General features: G+C 31.8%; 2 protein-coding genes across 6 annotated transcripts; one reads left to right on the top strand and one right to left on the bottom strand.

The window, feature by feature from the left end:
- Positions 1-1,320: 1,320 nt before the first annotated feature.
- Positions 1,321-3,525, bottom strand: LOC105965434 (nudix hydrolase 8). 3 transcript variants are annotated; one of them, XM_088825695.1, is made up of 9 exons: positions 3,365-3,525; positions 2,994-3,262; positions 2,764-2,829; positions 2,485-2,622; positions 2,277-2,351; positions 2,131-2,199; positions 1,985-2,019; positions 1,741-1,849; positions 1,321-1,606 (listed from the first exon to the last, which is right to left on the bottom strand). In XM_088825695.1, the coding sequence occupies exons 1-9, from the start codon at positions 3,456-3,458 to the stop codon at positions 1,415-1,417; spliced, it is 1,047 nt and encodes a 348-aa protein (XP_088681821.1). In that variant the 5' UTR covers positions 3,459-3,525; the 3' UTR covers positions 1,321-1,414. The 3 variants fall into 3 exon arrangements, with proteins under 3 accessions (XP_088681821.1, XP_012845429.2, XP_012845430.2); XM_012989975.2 differs by having other exon boundaries at positions 2,131-2,181; positions 3,365-3,522; XM_012989976.2 differs by lacking the exon at positions 2,131-2,199.
- A 2,386-nt stretch (positions 3,526-5,911) lies between these two features.
- Positions 5,912-10,910, top strand: LOC105965519 (mitochondrial-processing peptidase subunit alpha). Of its 3 annotated transcripts, none has more exons than XR_016034185.1 (14): positions 5,963-6,126; positions 6,753-6,992; positions 7,107-7,403; positions 7,506-7,673; positions 7,764-7,931; positions 8,030-8,110; positions 8,275-8,341; positions 8,480-8,577; positions 9,011-9,083; positions 9,230-9,300; positions 9,421-9,470; positions 9,987-10,099; positions 10,244-10,374; positions 10,709-10,910. XR_016034185.1 is itself a non-coding variant. In XM_012990075.2 (13 exons), the coding sequence occupies exons 1-13, from the start codon at positions 6,088-6,090 to the stop codon at positions 10,288-10,290; spliced, it is 1,512 nt and encodes a 503-aa protein (XP_012845529.2). In that variant the 5' UTR covers positions 5,912-6,087; the 3' UTR covers positions 10,291-10,653. The 3 variants fall into 3 exon arrangements, 1 of the variants encoding a protein (XP_012845529.2); XR_016034184.1 differs by lacking the exon at positions 10,709-10,910 and adding an exon at positions 10,468-10,653; XM_012990075.2 differs by lacking the exon at positions 10,709-10,910 and having other exon boundaries at positions 5,912-6,126; positions 10,244-10,653.
- The last annotated feature ends 5,115 nt before the right edge of the window (positions 10,911-16,025 follow it).

Raw genomic sequence — 16,025 nt, 5'->3', positions numbered from 1 at the left:
TAATCACAAACTTGTGTGTGTATCGCGCATGTGTAAATATTCTTATAAAATCATAATTGTGGCTTCTGAAAGTTTAAGGAGTTAAAACACTGTTTTTTTTAATTTGATTATTAAAATAATTTGAGTTCAAAACAACGTTCGATAACCGATTATATTTCGCAATTTCATACATTCAGGTCGAACTTTGTACTGTCTCAGTTCCACAATATATGTATCTTTTAATAATATTTTTTGTTCCATATCATCTGGCACTTTACAATTTCAACGCTGCATTAATTATATGTTTTTCAATTATTACCTTATTAACTTTCCAATATTATTTATTCATTAATTAGTAAACAAAGTACTTCAGTCTATCAATATCTATTTTCATAAAATCAAGATATATTAATTAAAAAATATATTAAAACTTATACTAATGTGCAAAACGACGCATATTTAGCAACCAATGGCGTATATTAGTAGTGAGCATAGAAATAAGTCAACTAGAGAATATTTAAAGGCATGAAAAGGATTTTTAGGTAAATTGACCAAAAACTCGAGAAGTAAAACCTATTACATACACACATCAATGTTCACGCGAGAGTAGATTTCCTCAAATTTGCATTTGCCCCTTCTGGAATTATATATTTACTATTCAATTCCTCTTGGTATAAATCGGAGAAATAGGAAATCCAAATTTCCAGAATTAGAAACGAAAAAAAAAAATTCAAAATTTTAATCGAAATCGACGGAAATCGAAAATTTTGTTCCAATTCCTACTCTACATAATCATTATGATATATCATTGATTTGAAATACATCTAATTTTGAATTAAGTGTTCAAAATTATTATTTTGTACTATATATATAATCCAATTTGAAATCCCAAACTTACATATTATTACATGGCACATGCTTTCAACTTCGCGTGCTCCACGTTGAAATTGAAAATTCAAAGTTCAAAGGCTCTAGATATACAAATCAACATTTGAATAATATTTAGGGCTTGGACCAGAAATATTAAATAAATCTATAGTTGACAAGGGGGAAATAATTGAATTGATCGGGTAAGTACATGTCACACATGGTGAAATACATAGCTAGTTTTAAATCAATTTATAATGTACAAATTTACATACGGATACATGGTTAAAATATGTCGTATAGATCTGTACATGCACAAGTATATATGATATGAAATAATTCGATAATTTAATCTCGTTGATTAGATGTTTTCGCCGCAAATGAATACACACCGTTTAAATCAAATTCATGTAAAAATGAGAAAATGTCAAGACTATATTATTTTCAATGAAAATGATTTTGGGGTGAGTAAAAAATACGGAATCCTTCAAATATTAAACTGAAATTATACATAATTATATATAAAGCATAATTTCCATTAAATAGATATCGAAAACACCCGAATAAATTAACTAATATTGTCGACATCCTTGTAATACAAGTATGAAGATAGCTTCCCATCAAATTTTGATACAACTTGATGTGCAACGAATCCACTATAATTTTTCTCGTAAGTTGCCCTACAAATTTCGATGACCCTTTTCGACATTTCATCTTCTTCGTAAAATTCCTGGCTCACGAGTTCATCCAGACTCATCCACTGTGTCCATAATAAAAAATTATTAAGTTACTATTGCAAATTCACATAAATTTGTGTTATATATATATCGTGTGTAACTTATGTAATAATCGTCCGATTTTCATTATTTTTTTATAATTAATATATAATTAAACCTTTGCATCCTGAATTTCATTTTGATCAATCTTGATTTCCAGGGATAATGGTTTCAGCATGCAAACAAACAGCAAGTCTGATTTCTCAAACGCCACCTTGTGGACATGCCTACCAATATTTAATTTATTTATCACAATTAAAAATAAATAATAAATAATAATAATTAAATGTATAATTAATTAAGAGCAAAATAGTTAAGCAATTTTTGTTTTTTGAAAATTATAATTATTGCATGGGACTGACCTGAAAGCTACCAGCTCCAAGAATGTTGTATCAATCTGTACATACGGTATAATATAATTAACAAATAAATATATATTAATTAATTATTTAGCAATATTGTTTAATGTATATATAAATTAATAATAAGGGGGGAATATTCTTCTCACTCCAGTTTCTTCTTTCACCTCTCTTACAGCTCCTGAGAACAATTCTTCAGACTGTACAATATTAACAAACTAAATAAACTAATATTTAGCACTAATTAATTAATTAATTAAATAAATAAATAAATAATTTATTTATTTTATGGTACCTTATCAATATAACCAGTTGGCAATTTCCACACTCCACAGCAACTATAGGAGCACTTTTCTTTCACTACAAGAATCTGATTATTCCATAATTAGTACATGTGAACGAAATTATATACTAAACATAATTTAATTTTTTTTTATTATATATTAGAAAAAAAAAATTATTTATATATAGGGCCTCGAATCGATTTGTTATGTGTTCGATACCTCTTTATTGTGGTTGATCACAAATCCGGCGACGCCTATTTGATGCCGTGGCCCACATGGCAACGAGCAGGGCTCGTCGGGTATCCAATGTGTTAGCATAACATATCCATCTTCAGCATGATGGTAAACAAAACCTTCCTACAAACCACGATAATATTTTCGATTCGTTATTTAATATTTATCGAATTGTGTAGTATTGTGGGGCCCACTAATACGTATTTAACCGACAATATTACGCCCCCGACACTGATTTTAGTATTAACAATAATTAAAAAAAACCTGAATGGCTATGGGAACAAGGTGTGCTTGCTCTTCAAATATCTTTAGCCATATTCCCTTCTTACCCTGCATTTTTTTATTTATATGATTACATTAATGAAAAAAAAATAGTTTGTTTAATCTAAATTGGCCTAATGGAGTAGTATATATATATATGTGTGAATAATTTGATTGAATTTAATTAGATTGAGTATACTTCAAAAGAAAATAAAAATGAAATAAAATTACACCTTTGATTTCCAGGTGGATAAGGAAGTTTTAAGTAGTGACGCAAAGGCGTTAGCGCTAGAGGGTAAGCTCGTCGGATCGATAACGACTCCATTGTATTCGTCATCCCATCCGTTTAGTGACTCCATGCACACACTCGGTGGTGTAAACGTAACTTGAACTACTCCATTATTATTTTGCACACAGTTAACGTGGCCTAAGCGTCGACCTCGATTCGGGGCCGCCTTGATTGAATCGGGCGTCTCCACGAAACTCTGATTCGAGGACAAATCTGATGATACAAATGTTTCAAGAAAATAACATTAAGAAGCCAAAAAATTCAAATATTTCTTTTTTGAACTATAGGGTAAATTAAAATGGTTTATTTACTCACTTCTGTTCTTGGTCCATTTGATTCTTGGGGTTTGCCAAGGACTAATATGAACTAAGGGAACTGGAAGTTGGCAAAAAAGTAATTTTGATGCCATTTTATTTGTCTGATTTTATTTATTTATTTAAAATAATTTAGAGATGTTTCATGTTTGAGTTCAATTGAAATATATAACCATAGCTCAAATGGGACTTCCTCATTTGTGGAATAAAAAGTTGGCTATTTTTATTTTTATTTTTATTTTTAAAGAGAATAGTATCATGCATGTCAAGTAGGAGCAAATAGATTTTAATCAAAAAAAGAAAAAAACAAAGATTTTGTTGATAAGCAAATTCCATTCTGTTTTTTTTAGGGGTGTGCGCGGGCTATAAACCCGCGGGTTCTATCAAAACCCGCTCTCGTCCCGTCAAACAACGGTTCTTGATTTTGAAGAACCAAACTTGTGGGTTTTCAACGGGATTACAATAGGCGGGTCCAGGGCGGGTTTGTAGTAGGACCCAACCTTTACGGGTCGAAACCCGTTATCGTCTAAACCATTTTTTTTTATATAAAATATAAGTTTTACGGGAGAATAATTAGAAACTAAAATGAATAACCTAAAATCTTAAATTGAATCCAAACATAAATAATGTAAATGTCAAGAGTAAATAAAAATTAATACAAGTCTTAACCATAAAATCCATTATAAAACTAAAAGTAACTAATTCTGAACTTAAAAGACAAAATTTAAATAAAATAAATATAGCATTTTCAAGCATAACCAACGCCATTGAGCTCCATTCCACACCATTTTCTTCCAATTTTTTTTTTCTACCGTGTGTTGACTGTTGTATATATATGCATTTTTCCTACATTTTCTTAGAGATTTTCATAATTTTTATAGGAATTACTTCCACAATTATAGTTTAGTTTATTTATGTATTTGATATACTAGAGATACTTTATTTATTCATTAATATTATTAATTTATTATACTTTATAATGTAAACAAAACTACGTCGTTTTGTATGGCGGGGCGGGACAGGTTTCACGGGTATTAAAAAAAATGGAACCCGTCTTAGACCCAAACCCACGGTTCTTCACCACTTTAGGATCCAATCCTATAGATGGATCTATCCGTCCGGTCCCAACGGGACGTTTTTTCACGAGTTTGACGGGTGTAGCGGGTTGATGGGTCCGACTTGCTCACCCCTAGTTTTTTTGATGTTCCGAATAGTACGCACAAGCTTTCTTTTGAATAGTACGCACAAGCTTTGTTTTATATCGGCAAGCTCGTGTAGTGTAATTAATATTCTTGTGATCTCAGCGAATCGTAGCTGCAAGTGACCAATTGGAATGCTGAATGCTTGGTTCCAATTAGAATTGATGCAAATTGTGAAGAATAACAAATGTTCTCATGCTAAAAGAATCCAAGGTTTCATCCATGGAGGTATGGAACTATTCTTATTCTTTGTAATGAATCAATCCATCCATATATGTACCATCCATTATTCCCTCCTTATTAACTCCCACAATCTTCTTCATATGAAATTATGATTCTTTTTAGAATACATGACGTAGAAATCAACTCTATATATACAATAGAATATGGTTGGGTAGGTGTGGAAATCGTATGGAATGGATCGAAAATGTTTTCTCCAAAAAAGTTTCAATTTTTTTTTAAAGTAAAAAATGGGTTCCAATTGGAATGCGAAAATTCATTCCCATTTCAAAATACATTGAAATCGGCGGAATTTTGGAAATGACATTAGTTTATAATCTTTTGTTCAAAATTCGGTCATAATGGGAATTTTCACCAAGAAAATCCAAAAGAGAGTTCGACAAAACACAATAAATAGAACCAAATGTAGGAACGGCAAATTGATGTAGAGATTTTCTGACAAGGAAAATGCAACATCAAGTTTTTTAAACCAATTAATATTTTCTAAGATTTTAATTTACTCAACCCTTCGGTATTATATATTTCATATAAAATATAACATAAGGTATATTATTGAATTACAAAATATATCATAAAATTATATTATATATCTCAAAAAACAATCGAAGTATTCGGAACTAAAACCGGATCGAAAATCGAAAATCAAAATTTCCGGTAATTTTATGTACAATTCCGATTCCATTCCAAATAAATTCGGAAAAATCAAAAACCAAAACTTAAATCATAATATAAAATATGGTTCCAAATTCGATCATTTTCGGATCAAAATTGGCGGAATTCAAAAGTTCCATTCCGATTTCTACCCCTATGTTTGGGAGATATGGATTACGTACCTTATATTATTGGTTTTTCCTTTGTATTTATTAGGAGAGAATAACTTTTTCCAGGCCTTTAAAAATCACAAACAAATAGTAAACATAAATTGCAAATTTCATTGCAACATTTATTTTTTTCTCCGGATCAAATATCTTATTTATAGTCTGTAACAAGTATTTGTTAAAATATGAAAGTTTTATTTCATTTATGAACTCTAAAAGTTGGATAAACTGATGATTAATAATAATTTCAAATAATTAAAATCATATTGGGCCGTAATTTTCGAGCAAATAGGCCGGTTAAGTTGAATTTGGATCCATAGTCCATTTATTGTCTCGCACGTGTGAAAATTACCTGTCTGGATCCTCATTCGCCGTTGTCTTCCCCAAACCAAACCCTCAAAACACACACACACACACACACACGAATCATCAGCCATAATTGACCGATCGATCATCGGATTTTCAGAATGTTCAGAACGGCGACGTCTCGTGCTAGGTCTCTCAAGGTACGCCGCAACCACTCGCGCTTCTCTTTTTCTCTACTCGCGCCACGCACACTGGGCACATTGACTCTGTGTGTGTGTGTGTGTGTGTGTGTGTGTGTGTGTGTGTGTGTGTTTATGTATCTTCATTTCGTTTGTAAATGTGTATGTGTGTGTGTGTGTGTGTGTGTTTATGATGAACTTATGACAAAAAAAGAAGAATCAATATTGGCTTAGCATTAGGAATCAGCTAACAGAAATGATTAATTTCTTATATGCGCATTTATCTTTCACTTTGGTTGTATTGTATTCTCTAATTATAAAAGAATTGAATCTGATTGCCTATTGGTTGGGAAACCCGAGTTTCTCTAGTTTCCGTTAGAAATTAGGAATTTCGGGATGCATGTTGCCTGTGTAATTTTATTTCATATTAAAATGGTGGTAATTAGAGCAATATCTTAATACATCAGTTCTTATTAGGAGTATAAAAATAGTTTATGATTCATACATCACAATGATTTCAGCTCATGTACGTATGTACTTCACTTTTCGAAAAAATGTTATTGCTTTAATCTTTATGTTGATACTTCACATTCTGTGTTAATGAATAAAAATCATTTGTAACCGAACTTCATTTTCTCTCCCGACAGGGCCGAACTGGCTACAAGGGATGTGCCAGATATGCGACTGTTAGCCCTGTTTCGACTAAACCAGCATCTGCAGGTTTCTTTAGTTGGTTAACGGGTGAGAAGTCGTCGTCACTTACACCACTAGGCCTCCCACTGGAAAATGTCACTCTCCCCCCTCCATTGCCCGACTACGTTGAGCCGGGAAAGACTAGGGTAACCACTCTTGCAAACGGTCTGAAAATCGCCTCCGAAACATCAGCGGTAAGAGATTAGACGATCCACGATTCTACTTGTATTGCTTTATCTCCAAAATCAAGAATCACTGTTTTGATCTCTTTTGGCGAAGTGGTAAATAATTTAGGCTTGTTAATTCAGAACCCTGCAGCTTCGATTGGCCTGTATGTTAACTGTGGCTCGATATACGAAACGCCAGCATCGTACGGTGCAACACATCTCTTGGAGCGTATGTCATTCAAAAGTACCACTAACCGGAGCCACTTGCGTGTTGTGCGTGAAGTTGAGGCGATTGGCGGCAATATAACTGCGTCGGGCTCGAGGGAGCATATGAGCTATACGTACGATGGGCTTAAAACCTACGTCCCTCGAATGGTGGAGCTCCTTGTCGACTGTGTTAGAAACCCTGCCTTCTTGGATTGGGAAGTTAGCGAACAGGTATACTGCTGTTGTCTTTTTGCATCTTGAAATTTGATACTCGGTTGTTTTCTTGCTGTATTACCGATCTTGCGGTAACGGTTTTTGTGGTGTCTTTTGCAGCTCCGTAAGATGAGTGACGATATCAGCGAAGCCTCCAAAAACCCTCTACACTTGCTTTCGGAGGCCATTCATTCAACCGGTTACTCTGGTCCCTATGCCAATGCTCTTTTAGCTTCAGAATCTGCTGTTACGCATTTGAACAGTGGCGTTTTGGAGAATTTTGTTGCTGTAAGTCTTGAAAGTCGTTATGCGTGCATTCTTGTTTTATTTACGTGAGCAGTATTGATTTTGCTAATTTCTTACGATATTTTGTTTTAGCAAAACTACACTGCTTCTAGGATGGTCCTTGCTGCATCAGGTGTTGACCACGATAAGCTGTTGGAGTATGCAGAACCACTTCTTTCTGACCTACCCAATGTTTCTCCTCCTTCGGTGCCAAAGGCCATTTATACAGGGGGTGATTTTCGCCGGCAAGGTGACTCAGGGGTGTGTATTAAAAAAATCCCTGTTTGTATTGCTGTATTATTCGTATTCTGTGAATGTTGGTTTGGAATAATCGACAATAATTTTTTTTTTAATGTTAGGTAACCCACTTTGCACTGGCCTTTGAACTTCCCGGTGGTTGGGTCAAGGAAAAGGATGCCATGATTTTGACTGTTCTCCAGGTCACTCATTCACTCTTTTATTTATTTATTTAATTTTGACCATTTCTCGATTCTTGCTTTTCATTCTTGTGCACTTGTTTACTTCTCTTTAGCACAGTCTAGTTTGAACGATATCTGTTCGAATTTCGTCCTATAAGAAAATTCTGATGGTATCCATCTTATAGATGCTCATGGGAGGAGGTGGATCTTTCTCAGCCGGTGGTCCCGGAAAGGGGATGTACTCAAGATTATGTAAGTTGAAATAATTTTTATCGTACCTGTTAAAATGATGCTTCTGAATGTTCATGCAAATAAGTATTTTTACACATAATTCATGTTTTTATCCGACACGTTGATTATGATATATTTACATTGTTGATTGGTAAACAGATCTTAATGTCCTGAACGAGAACCCCCAGATTCAGTCTTTTTCTGCATTCAGCAGCGTATCCAATCATACTGGATTATTTGGAATTCAAGCTACTACCGTAAGTGGTTTTAGTTTTGCACAAAATTTCTCTCTTTTGTGGGATTATATGTTTATGTGTAATGCCTTCAGTAACGACTTTGTGCTATTTCAATTGAGCTCTTCGACTAATTGACTTCAATGTTATCTTTAAATAGTTAGGATTTTAGCACGATATTATAGTGATTTTTGGCATAATTATTCCAAGCAACGTGTGTCAAATTGCCGTATTACTAACATATTTGGTTATTCAAAGATGGGTGTTTTGCGATAAGTTAGTCGGTATGATGTATGTGCGTGCATAATATGTAAAATATATTTTTACAAGTAATAATGAGAAATTATTGCATATCAGCCGGTTTTTCGAGGTGGCTGTTTTACTCCCACTTCATGGGATATTTTTTCCCTTTCAATTTTGAATTGGAAGTGATAAAATTCACCTTTCGACTATTCAGGCATCTGATTTTGCTATAAATGCCATCGATATCGCTGTACGAGAACTCATGGCTGTTGCAACTCCTGGACAAGGTTTGTCTTGAACCTCAAACTTTATTTCTTCAAGTTATATTAATCAAGAATCTCCATGTTATTCGAGATGGAAATAGAGAATCTTTTTGAATAAAAGAATACGCTTTTACAAATTGTTTTCTCCCGCTTTTAATTTTCCCTTGCAGTTGACAAGGTACAACTAGACCGTGCTAAACAGTCGACAAAGACTGCCTTTTTGATGAACCTAGAATCCAGAGTATGTTTTTCTGCCATTACACGGGTTTTCTGTTCCTTTTCGCTAAAAGTGAATGACCTTTTTATTTTTTTTCAATATGCTTGTAAATAATATTACACTTTATGGATTATATCACTGCAGATGGTTGTGTCAGAGGACATTGGTAAACAGATTTTGACACAGGGAGAGAGGTACGTTAAATTATAATTGTTTTACACAATAAATTTCGTCTTAGTGATATGCCTAGGGGTGTAAATCAGAAGGATCCGATCGGATCAGAATTAGCCCTTATGGAAAAAAAAATCCTATTTTTCGGAAGTGAAAAACAAATTCCAATTCCGTTCCAAAAAAAATAAAATTGGAAATTTGGAATGGAAAATTTTGTGTCAGAATCGGCTGAATTCGGAAATTTCCAATTTTTGGTCACCTAAAATATAAAATACCTAATAATAATGATATTTGAAGTGTAATATTCGATAAAAATCGGAACGTTTGGAACTTAAAATCGGATCAGAAATCGGAATCTCATATACATTCCAACTCCTATCCAAATAATTTGGAAAAATATCGGAAATCAGAATTTCTGAATTCGGAATGAAAAATATTGTTCCAAAATCGGAAAAATTTGTAGCGGAAATTCGGTTCCAATTTCCAGCCCTATATATGCACAATACTTTCGATATTAAACTTGGTTTTGCAATCTTTAGGAAACCCGTGGATCATTACTTGAAGATTGTTGAAGAAATTACAGCTCAAGATATTGCTAAAACAGTGCAAAAGCTTTTATCATCTCCCCTCACAATGGCATCTTACGGCGATGGTAACTACATTTTAATTTTTCTAAATTCTAAACAAGCTATGATATTATTATTCCATAATAACATATGAATTATCAGCATATTAACTATCTCCCATTTATTGTATTGTATTTTATTTTATTTTATTTTTCCATTTCATTTTTCAGTGCTTCATCTGCCAAGCTATGATTCAGTAAGCAGGCTGTTCCATTAAAAGAGCCTCTGCTGTGTCTTTATTTTGGGCGACAATTTTAAAAATCTGAGCTGCCTTCTCCCACCGATATTTATTGGAAATACGGTATGTTTGATTTTTTGACATGAAATAATAAACAACGAGCTTCTTGTAAAAAATAAGCACTTTGATGCCTAATTTTTTCTTTTTCTAATTAAGCATGCCCGGATTTTGTGGCTATCAAGACCGGTTCGATGAAGTGGTCGTTTTTCGGTCGTCAATTATCCGGGTCGAATAATAATTTCCCGCCATAATTTTATTGTTGCTGTTGGCAGAGTCCAAGATTATACTTTACTTGAAAAATCTTAATTTATGAATGCTAATGCATTGATTTTAATGGGTAAATATGAAATATTTTTGGATTTTGGTAACTAAAATAAAATAAAATGTTTATATGCAGCGATTGGAGTGAAGAGGAGTTTCAACATTTAGATGAACCTAACTTCTATGGATTTGGGCCTAAAAGTCAGTCCCAAATTCATCAACAATATCTTTTTATTTTATTTATTTTTTATTTTTATTTTTATTTTTATTTTTTTATTTTTTAAATCTCAATAAATAACTACACAACATAATTTTATATTTCTCGTTTACATATTTTATATATTCATTGCTACATATTTTTCAAGAAAATAAATAAATCACTTAATTAAAAAAAAATTGTGGATCATATCCATATCGTCCTAACTAGAGCCGACTCTAGGGTTTCTGGGGCCGTAGGCGAGATTAAAAATCGAGCCCCCTATCTTGTAAATTTTTGTTTGCAGACAAACAATTTTATAATTATCATTGTTGCGTCTTGTCAACTACACCAAATTTAACTTCATACGATTATAATTTTAATCTTTTTGAAAAAAAAACATATAAACTAAAATTCGAATTATTAAAGAAAATGAAATATGCATGCATATAATAAGTTTTAAATGACTGTAAAATAGAAAAAAAATAAAATTAAAAAAAGAAGAAAAAAGCCAAACAAAATATTGTGGGAGAGCATGGTTTCCATGTGAACTTTTAGGGGTAATAATGAGGTGGTTAGCATGCCTAATCATAACCAAATTAACAACAATTAGCTAAGGACACAGCACAACATAAAATGTACACACAAATCTCTAACACAACTTCACTTTTTCCCTAGTTTCATGCCCTCTTTTTTTTTTTTGTCCCTGTCTGGCTCTTACTCTATTAAATCTTGAAATAAAATTAAAAAATGAATAAATAATAAATTGATTATTAGTTTTTAATTATTATTCATACTTTATCTAATTTTAGCTTATCTTTTGTGAAATGTCTAAATTGTTCTAATACAAATGAAATTTGGATAAAGATAATGAGGATGTTAGTGTCAAATGTATTTTTTAATTAGTTATAACAATGTTTTTTTTCAATTGGATTTGCAATTGTAAGAAATAGAAGGAAAAGCTATTGATATGCAAACATTAAAAACTAAATTATTGATAAATAATAAAATAATAATAAATGAAGCTGATAATAAATTTCTAAAAGCTCTTGCAATCATCACCACCTTCATAAAACAGTTTGATTATCCTTTCTTACGTCATTTAATTTGCGTTCGACAAAGAGATTTGAGAATGTCAGGTGTGGCACTTCTCTCTCTCTCTCTCTCTCTCTCTCTCTCTCTCTCTCTCTCTCTCTCTCTCTCTCTCTCTCTCTCTCTCTCTCTCTCTCTCTAATTATCTCTTCATTTTCTGTCATTAGTACTCATTATTATTAAAGCAAACCCTAAAATTCAAGAAAATATTTCCTCTCTTTTTTTCATGACATGGGTCAAAACGTTGAAAGACCATAATAATATCTGTATTACTTAATTTTAATCTTTGAAATCGGTCGGTAATCGGTATCGTTCCTTTTACATTTTGTGAACTTTCCTAACTCGATATGGAAAAGTTTTTCTCAAACCGAAAGTTCGGTTCATAAAATCGAAAAAGTAAACAAATTGAATGAACTCTCAAAAGCAGGGTACACCCGAATTCGACCAGAGTAAAAAACGGATCAAACCACGTTTGACCTAATAAAATCGACCTTTTTTTTTTTGTATTTTTCACATTAGAATATTTAGTCTTATATCTTCTTATATAAATATATAATTAATTTGTTTTTAATCCTCACGTATATAAAATAATTTCTTAAAATAATATGCGAGGCATTTGAGGAAAACAAAAAAATAATAATAATAAAAAATCAATCTTGAAAGACAGCATATGAGGAAAAGCTGAATTTCTTGTTAAAAAGATTGTTTGTCCATTGTCTTTGGTTGGTACACCACATTTCTCTCTCTCTCTCTCACACACACACACACACTCACACACTACTATACATATAATATATAGATATATATAATATATATATAATTGGCATGCACAGAATGCCAAGATGATTGATTATTGGGGCATGTGGAGTATCAAAATAGACTACTAGAGGAACAATCTTAAGATATGTGGGGCCCACATTTCTGGATTAGTCAACATTCAACTCTGTGGCTACTACTCTTTCTTCTATTTATTTCCTTTTCACAAAAGAGATACCTAATTAAAATCTTGTCCAATTACATCGAATAATATCCAATTTTATAATATCTATATACACACATTCATGTGTACTATCATGTATCATGTAATTTCATGACAAAATGTTACTTGATGAACTATATATATACTTGGTGAATGTCTACAAATTCGTTTTTTTTTATTACTCTCTTCGTTCTTAAATATGTGCCGTTTTTACGCTGGCTTTAGGAAAGTAAATATTGATAGACCAAAAATGCCCATATTTACTAATTAATACAGAAAAAATATTGCGGAGTTAATATGTAATCAATGCAGCATTTGAATTGTAAAGTGGCATGTAATATGAAAGAAATTCTCAAAAAATACAGATATTGTGGAAATGAGGGAGCCCGGTGAAATAATCGGGAGATTTTAAACCTATAAATCTACACATAACAACACACCCCCATGTAGGGGTGCAAGTTGGAACGGATTTTCCAATTTCCGCCGGTTCCGATCCGAAAAGTTCCGATTTTGGAACAACTTTTTTCATTCCGACTTCCGAAATTTTCCGATTTTTTTGGATTGGAATTGGAATTATATAAAATAAATTTGGAATTTCCGATTTCCGATCCGATTTAATTCCAAAATTAATTCCGAAAAAATCCGATTTTGTCCGAAAAATACACCTATAAAACGTAATGTATTATATAATACTTGTTTTCCGAAAAATACACCTATAAGTTTTGTTTTAGGATTTTGACATAATGAATTGTTGTTGGAAGTTTTATTGGATTTTATGCGGTGTTTATTTTTTTTTTTTTTTTTGAACTGAAATTTAGTAGTTATTAGTTTTACTTTTATCGACGTGGATGCTCTTATTTTCGAAAAATTATGAACATTTTAGAAAATTTCGGCGAAGTTTTGAAATTTTAAAGCTTATGTGATTTCCGATTTTTTTCCGAAATTCCGAAATTTCCGGGCCTTTTGGAATTGGAATGAATTTTTAGATTCCGAAAATTTTGGAATTGGAATTGGAATTGATTTTGTACTTCCGAAATTTTTTGGAAATTTTCCGAACAGGCTAATTCCGATCCGATCCATCCGACTTTCACCTCTACCCCCATGTATATGTGTGTTCTTAGTGAATAGTTATTTGTATAGATAGATATATGGTTTAAAATTATCCCGTGACATGTGTGTTTCATCGGATATAGTATCTCATAGACCGTAACTTTTAGATGAATTTACTAATTGAAGATTTCCCATTTTTAATATACACATTTTGTTAAATTCAAACAAAAATGAAAGTACCTTGTACCCCATATTATGATTATTAAATTGTTCAATCAATATTTTAAGCAAAGACAATATATTAATTAGTCACTTTTAAAACATTGAGAGATATTATGTAGGGTTATTCAAACCAAAAAAAGATTGTATAGTTGACTCTATTTTACAGATATTCAAACAAGAGTAAACAAATTAAATGTAATAAGTATTTGAACACTCAAATTGAATAATTGAAGCCCAAATCAATAATTAAAACTAAAAAGCATAAAGTGGACTTAATTAATATATATTGTTCTTGGATAGAATTAATTATTCTCTTCTTGAAATGGCCTGCATGAGATAAAAAAAACTAAATCAGACACATGAAAAATACAATCATAGCAATATGTTCTCAGCAAACATTGCCCTGTTTTTTCATCATTTATTTCTTGACCATTTAAAGAAAATTAAATAACGTTATTTTTTTTTTTAAATTAATTTGATTTGATGGGGATTGACCCTTTGGCCTATGGGCACATGAAAATCTCTCTCAAGTGGACCAAAATTATCCCAAAAATTCAGAAAAAAAAAAAAAAACAGCCCCCTTTTAGTGGTAGTTAATTTGTGGTTTGTCCTAATGAATAAGGTTATAATTAGATGGATTAAAATATTAAGGGTAAATTACAAACACCCCTCTGAGGTATGGTCAAATTACAAAACCCCCTCTTGTTTGGATAATTACATCTACCCCCCTCAACTATGATTTTTTCTTAGACCTCCACCTTTATGGTGCCAAATTCAACATAGTCATCTAGATTCCGTGAAATGTTCTCTAGTTTGTACTCGTTTTGTGTAAAAAATACAGTTTTTGATGCACCACAAACTGATATATACAGGCTAAAAATCACATATTATGATCATCTTGCTTCATAATGTAGAGTTTGAATGGGATAAAACGGGTACAAAAGTGATAATATTCCATATAATCTCGAAGATTCCACTAAATTTGAGGAGTTGAGGGGGTGGTTGTAATTATCCAAACAAGAGGGGTGTTTTTGTAATTCGACCATACCTCAGGGGGGTGTTTGTAATTTACCCAAATATTAATAGGGTTATAGGGGTGCTTAGGGTTGAAGTCTTGTTAAATACGGAGTATATGGTAATTAAGTAGTGTTTAATTAATTGATTACTCAAAAAAAAGTGTTTAATTGATTGAGAGAAAAACAATAATTAATATATTAGTCGGAATTTAATAATAATAATAAATAAATAAATTAAAAAATAAATATAGAAGGGGGATGGTGGTGGTCCATCAAGTATGCTGCAGCAGAAGCTCAGTTGCCTTGCATATCAAGCAAATGTTGTATACCTTGTGTTTCTCTCTCATCACTTTCTCTCTCTAAAACATACTACATTCATAGCAAAAGAATCATGATCAGCACTCCCAGCTCAAAACCCATGTGACTTCCTATCATTTTTTCCCCATTCTTTTCCTGTTTTTCTGTCTTTTTTTTTTCTTATTTTTTTATTTTTTTATTTTTTCTATTTACCTTTTTCTTTTTCCTTTATTTTTTTCTCAATAGGTAGTTCACATACGTACCTTTTCTCCTTGGTATAATTATTTATTTCTAATTTGGGCAAAAAAAGAAAGTTATTAAATATAAATTGTAAATAAATTAACTATTAATTTACACCTTTTTAATTACATTTTAACTATGCGTATACTTATAATATTTCTTCATTTACCGAAATATTTAAAAAAAACCTTAAAATAATATACTTAATCCACCCAATATAATCTATCTCATCTATATTTAATCTATAGTTTTTATTTATTTATTTATAATATATACCTTAAAAATTGTATATTACACTAAAAAGAATAAAGTGAGCGTGTTGTCTCCAAACGCCCGTAAACTTTTAATCCACCCTCGTATT

This window comes from Erythranthe guttata, chromosome 11 (genome assembly GCF_056151865.1).
Source record: "Erythranthe guttata isolate IM_541 chromosome 11, IM_541, whole genome shotgun sequence".
Classification (NCBI taxonomy): domain Eukaryota; kingdom Viridiplantae; phylum Streptophyta; class Magnoliopsida; order Lamiales; family Phrymaceae; genus Erythranthe; species Erythranthe guttata.
This window is presented reverse-complemented; position numbering and strand designations above follow the sequence as displayed.

What these genes read in the sequence shown, in the direction of transcription:
- LOC105965434 (XM_088825695.1), bottom strand. Translation starts at nt 3,458, where the DNA reads ATGGCATCAAAATTACTTTTTTGCCAACTTCCAGTTCCCTTAGTTCAT. An exon ending in AGGTGAAAGAAGAAACTGGA is followed by an intron (nt 2,020 to 2,130) that starts GTGAGAAGAATA and finishes CCGTATGTACAG; the next exon opens with ATTGATACAACATTCTTGGA. An exon ending in TTGGAGCTGGTAGCTTTCAG is followed by an intron (nt 1,850 to 1,984) that starts GTCAGTCCCATG and finishes AAATATTGGTAG; the next exon opens with GCATGTCCACAAGGTGGCGT.
- LOC105965519 (XM_012990075.2), top strand. Translation starts at nt 6,088, where the DNA reads ATGTTCAGAACGGCGACGTCTCGTGCTAGGTCTCTCAAG. An exon ending in TGATTTTGACTGTTCTCCAG is followed by an intron (nt 8,111 to 8,274) that starts GTCACTCATTCA and finishes TCCATCTTATAG; the next exon opens with ATGCTCATGGGAGGAGGTGG. An exon ending in TTGGAATTCAAGCTACTACC is followed by an intron (nt 8,578 to 9,010) that starts GTAAGTGGTTTT and finishes TCGACTATTCAG; the next exon opens with GCATCTGATTTTGCTATAAA.